At 39.7% G+C, this 6,000-nt stretch overlaps 2 protein-coding genes across 3 annotated transcripts in view; both read right to left on the bottom strand.

Moving 5' to 3' along the window:
• Positions 1 to 3,486, bottom strand: part of LOC124796081 (cell division cycle protein 16 homolog) — a 69,562-nt gene extending 66,076 nt beyond the window's left edge. Inside the window, exon 1 of the mRNA XM_047260167.1 lies at positions 3,384 to 3,486. Within this exon, the coding sequence (XP_047116123.1) occupies positions 3,384 to 3,486 (103 nt within the window). The remainder of the gene's footprint in view (positions 1 to 3,383) is intronic.
• A 1,789-nt stretch (positions 3,487 to 5,275) lies between these two features.
• LOC124795056 (cell division cycle protein 16 homolog) overlaps positions 5,276 to 6,000 on the bottom strand; it is a 212,744-nt gene continuing 212,019 nt past the window's right edge. Inside the window, exon 12 of one of the 2 annotated variants that reach the window (XM_047258852.1) lies at positions 5,276 to 5,585. In XM_047258852.1, the coding sequence (XP_047114808.1) occupies positions 5,494 to 5,585 (92 nt within the window). In that variant the 3' untranslated portion in view covers positions 5,276 to 5,493. The remainder of the gene's footprint in view (positions 5,586 to 6,000) is intronic. The other variant, XM_047258853.1, reaches the window with a different exon arrangement.

The following is a 6,000-nucleotide window of genomic DNA, read 5'->3' as shown; positions in this document are numbered from 1 at the left end:
CAGAGATTGAAGGCAGATAGGGACCTCCTCCCAAGTGTAAACAAAAATTCAATATGTTAGCTAAATTTCATAAGCAGCAACACATGGTCTAGTATGCACCAAACTCAAAATCATAGCGACCCCTATTTTTCATTGCAAACTTTTGAAGTTTTGCATAGTGCCTTACTAAAATGTGTGTATCACAATAAGCATGACCCTCAGCGAGCAGCACCACCAGTTCATGATGGGAGTGGCGACTGGGTGGGGGTAAGGAGGAGGCTTGGGTGGGGAGGGGGAGGGTTAGTAGGGTAGGGGTGGCTGACAATGAAGTGCCGTTGGGGGGCATGCAGGGACAAGGTGGAAAGAGGGTAGGGCATCTATATGCAGTTGGAAGGTTAGATGGATGGCAGAGGAGAAATGAGGAGACTCCCACTGCCTCACAAAGTCCCACTGTCTGGCAACAGAGGAGCATTCCCCTCATACCTCAGTACCACCCAGGACTGGAGCAACAGAATTACATTCTCCGCTAGGGTTTCAACTACCTCTCGTCGTGCCCTGAAATGAGAAATGTCCTGCACACTATCCTTCCCACCCCTCCCACAGTGGTATTCTGCCATCCACCAAACCTACACAATATACTCATCCATCCCTACACAACCCCTGCTCTCAACCCCTTACCTCATGGCTCATAGCCCTGTAATAGACCTAGATGCAAGACCTGTACTATACATCCTCCCACTATCACCTACTCCGGGCCAGTCACAAACATCACCTATCCCATCAAAGGCTACCTGTGAAACCAGTCGTGTGATCTACAAGCTAAGCTGCAACCACTGTACTGCATTCTATGTGGGTGTGACAACCAACAAGCTGTCTATCTGCACGAATGGCCACCGACAAACTGTGACCAAGAAACAAGTGGACCACCCTGTTGCTGAGCATTTCACTGACTGCTTCACAGCCTGTGCCATATGGATCCTTCCCATGAATATCAGCTTTTCTGAATTGCGCAGGGGGGAACTTTCCCTGCAATATATCCTACGTTCCTGTAACCCTCCTGGCCTCAAACTTTGTTAGTCATTGTCCTCTCCCGTACCTCTCTGATCCCAATCAAGCACTACACAGCCCTCATTCCTCCATCGCATCTGGTCTTTTTACTTCTCTCTTTTTCCACTATCCCCCCCCCCCCCCCCCCCCCCCACTGCCCTGCCCACCATTTGACCTGCAGCACTTCACTGTCCGCCACCATACTATCCTTCCCTTCCCCACCTCAGCCTCCCCCTTACCTCCACCAAGTGGCCACTCCCATCATGCACTGCTGCTGCTGCTGCTCGCAGTGTGGCCTCAGTTGCCTGAGACTGCAGTCATGTATGTGTGAGTTACGTCTGTGTGTGTTTGTCATCTAATTTTGACGAAGGCCTTACTGGCTGTAAGCTATATTTGTGACAGTCTTTTTGTTGTGCCTATCTGCAACTCAGCATCTCAGCTACTTTCCTTTTCACAGTACGGTTACATTCCATCCTGGATTTTCCATTGTTTGATTTTTACACTATAGTTTTAGGTACATGGAATTTCAAAATCACTTTTAAAACAGTAACAGAGCTTCCAAGGATAAGTGCTCTCTTGGCACCATGTTTATTTAAAGTACAATTAAAATAACGATTATTGAACATACACCATGTCTAGTATTTCTGTCATTTATAAAATTAAGTCGACTCTCTTAATTAGCCAGAACGGTAAAATGCTCCAGACCTGACTTGAAACACTACTCTATCGCATTCTTAATTCTATAGAACATTTTCATTCTTAACTCCCATCCCCCACCCTCTAGTCCCTGACTTGAAACACTGTTCTCTGGCATTCCTAATCCTGTAGGAAATTATCATTCTTAGGTGTATCCCTATGGGAGTCGTGCCCCCCCCCCCCCCCCCCCCTTCCAGTGAGTCAAGAGGTCGGAACAATAGGAGAAAAGGACAAAAAGGACAGGCTTCAAAACCAAGAGCTAGGTGACACCAAATATGTTGGCTGTTTTAATGAAACATTCGCCTGGTTTACCGTTACAGAATTTCAGGATTATGAAATGAATTATATGCCCTTATTCCTTTAACACGGGGCCAGCCATGGCGAGTCAAATGGCTCGGGTCTCAGAGTTGGCTTCCTGCAACTTTGCTCGATTATTCTCAGATGTATTCAGTACAGTGCAATATTTTATTTACTATTGCGGTGTGGCATTTTTCAGTCGCCACGACTCTCCTGAGTTTGGAAGAATTGTACTGTCATCATCATTTACTCTTTGCTATTTGTTCATGATAAGAAGGATGTTCACAGGTCCAATGGCTGTCTGCACAAAAAGATGCAGTCCAGCAATCTATCATCACAAGTCTTTAAAAATGAGTGCGCATGACAGAAGAGAAGTGTGATAATTCTTGATCTCTAAAATGCAGTCACACAGTTGACAGCTATGGAAAATTTGCTGTGAAAATTCATTACAGTACTAGGCAGAAAAAATTAAAGATTTAGTTGAGAGTGAAAGAGCAAAAAATTACAATGATAACCAAATGGGATTCATTGTTGTGTACGTCAGAATGCACTTTCTGCAAAATTGGCACGCATGGAGCACATGCAGAAATTGGTTTTACCAATAGCAAAATTTCTTTAGTAGCATTCATTTCACTGCCAGTGGAACAGTTTTTGATGGAACTAAATGATGAGTATGGGGACTCTCTGTATACATGATACTGCAAACTATATTGGTTGTGTCGAAGGGAATGGTTGGAATGATTTATCGATTTAAAGCCTGCTATTGTTGAATTTATGAAGGAAAAAGGAGTGGAGGACAGAAAATTAGAACATCCGGAATGGACTGCAGACCTCTCATTTTAAGTGGCTTTGACTCCACACTGCCCACAGTAAGACACAGCAGAGTTAGAAACAACTGATTTCTGACTTGATGTGGATGCATTTAAAAAGAAAATCTCACTGTAGAAGGGACAAATTCTGACACACACAGTCTACTTCCCTAAGGTCATTGGCATTAAAGAACATAAAAGGTTTGAAGAGGCCATTGCAGTTTTGAAAGAATTACAAGCTTAGTTTTTTAGACATTGTGAGGACACTGCAAATCTTACATCTGCTTTCAAGCTGTTTTTGAGTCTATTTGTCTTTTCTGTTGAAAGCAGATGTAACTGACTGATTTGCAATGTACAGGTCTGCTACATTATTTTCCTCAGATAGTGTTCCACATCCCCATAATGAGGTTACAAAAGTGTTACAAAATTTCGATTAATGTGAAAGATTAAAGGTATTTTAGACTCCACCATTATTTGAGTATAGGTAACCACTCACCATGTAGGTGAGGTTTTGAGTAATCAACAGGTTCAAAACTTAAAATGTTGATGGCTCACCTTTCAGCTCATCATCATAACAACTGATGGTCTTGTGTAGCTCATGTACCTCTAATGAAACATTCTGCTTAATTTCAACACGTTTTCCATAATAATACTTCATGACAAAAACATTTATCTCGTTTCTCTTAACACAAAATTGGTTTGTGGCAAAATAACTGCGTAACTGCAATTTCTTGACAGGGAATGAAAGTTTCAACTATGTGACAAACAGAAGAAAGTTAAACCTAGTTGTTCTGCATCTGTTTATCGATAGCCCCCGTGAAACATAAAAATTGACATTCATATCTTAATTTTAATGCGCTCTTAGTCTTGCAAATAACATATAATGCACACAAACAAAAACAAGGAGATGTCATGCATGTGCAGATTTAGAAAGGTATAGCAAGCAGCATGGTGTGGTTTTTACGTTTTTACAAGAAATGTTTGTTCCCTTAACAGTTAAAAATTTCATTCTAATGTAGGAGGAATGGTTCTGATTACAATAATGTTACCTGTTTATATATAATATTTTTAAATTTATTTTAGTTTTTCTCACCGATTCTGGGGTGTCCCAAACTACTGGGCCATAGAACAAGTAACTACATGTTCACTCAAGAACACACATTCAGAAACTCAAAAAAGGAAGAACAAAGATACATATACAGTAGACAAAGGCCATAAACTGCAGCAAAGCTGAATCCTATTGAGAATAAAAACTTCAGAATACCGATCACCTTTCTGCACAAGGGTTAAACGCAAATAATTTTTCTGACAACTGATCAGAGTGACTGCTATTGTTGTTCTGAACGAACCTATATTGTGAACCACACAACCTGTTACGTAACATATGTATAGAGGCAAAATTTCACAATGCTTGAACTACAGCCTGCATCAAGTTCACAAAATTATAGACTTCTGATTATTCTGATTGTCCTTTATTGGGCTAAGTCTATTTTTGGTGAATAGCCATATTTGTCCCAGAACATGACAGCAACACTGCAATAGACTCAAAACAGGGAAAGTAAACAATATTTCACTTCTGTGTCAGTGACAGACATTATTATTGTAGAAAAGTCTGAAATACTCAGTTTCTACATGTTCTCCATGAGATATTTTTAAGAAACATTTAATCTGTCTCAAACTCAATGGATTTAATATTATACTCACATGAGCAATTGAATTAGAGATGGAAACTGGAATAGATTATCTTGTCACAGGTTTAGAATGTCACCAGACTAGCTGCTGGCATGAAATAAAGCACCAAATGGGAACAATGGATACATCTGATCTATGTGTAATTGTGGGATCCTAATGAATGAATGAATGAATGAATGAATGAATGGGAAATTTCCAAGATCAAACAAGTTCTTGGGTTTTCACATCAAGGGTGTAATAAAATGAGCATCTCAATTCAGGAATAACCTTCACCATGTCAAGAGCCATGTTGATGACAGGGATTGCCACTGATTTTCACTGATTGCAACACTAGCTATACAGAACACGTGTAATATATCTCTCAGCAATTCAGTGATGCACAATAACAACTGCTGAGCACCACACCATACAGAATAATGTCCTCACTGAGGAGTACAGAAGTAACTGCACAATGTAATATGTAAACGTCTGCTCACCACATGTTGCCATTACATAGGGGGTGATATAGGTAGGTATGTACGCGCGCGTACGTGTGCGTGTGTTAGATACATATGTACAATTCAATTCCATTAAAATAACTTAACTAGATAATCTTCAATAACAGTAATAAAGTGAATAACAAAATTTAATATAAACAAATCAAAACTATACACATAAAACATTTTTCAGACATGGATTATAAAATATGTACACAAAAATCATTTCACAATAAATAACACATATAAAGGTTATTTACAATTTTTCTATCGTCTTATCAAATATTTCATACTACATTCAGAACATATACACTGCAAAACCGACATTGCAGTTTAAGAGGTATCATCTGAACCTTTAAAGAAGGGCACAGAATCTGATATCAGTTATATCACAAGAGAGTTCTTTGGGGTATAAGATCAACAGTAACTACTCCAATATCCTAACAGCTGAGGTATCCTGCATTTCAACTTCAAAACTAAGGCTGCTTGTAGATGTTTCATGAAGGGATGGAAGTGCTGCCCCTGTCAATGTCCAAATATGGTACAGTGCTTTGCCACAGGAAAGAATCTGCACTTGTTTCTGAAGAACCTACAAAATGCAGAACAATGTTAGAAATACACAAACAAGATAAAAGGTATTATGTTCTAAACATGCTATAAATCATGCAATGCAGATTTGTACTGATATTTATTTCCTTGACGACATTTTGTTACTGAGACCTAGGCCCCAGCCTTGGGGGCACAAATATTTGATTACCATTTCATTGCCTGCTTAAAAATTGCCAGGGTCTATGAAGACAGATATCTAAGTCTTCCAATACATTTATTTTGTAATTTGATTGCCTCCTACGCTTTTCAGATAGGAATAGCAAGCACAGCCAAACTAATCAGCCATTTTCAATCAACCGTTTCTTGAAGTGATAAGCATCAGATAATTTGAACAACTCCCTCTTTGTGTTCCTTACTTTATGTGCCTTAACAAACAAGCACACACACACACACAC

This window comes from Schistocerca piceifrons, chromosome 4 (genome assembly GCF_021461385.2).
Source record: "Schistocerca piceifrons isolate TAMUIC-IGC-003096 chromosome 4, iqSchPice1.1, whole genome shotgun sequence".
Taxonomy (NCBI): Eukaryota; Metazoa; Arthropoda; class Insecta; order Orthoptera; family Acrididae; genus Schistocerca; species Schistocerca piceifrons.
This window is presented reverse-complemented; position numbering and strand designations above follow the sequence as displayed.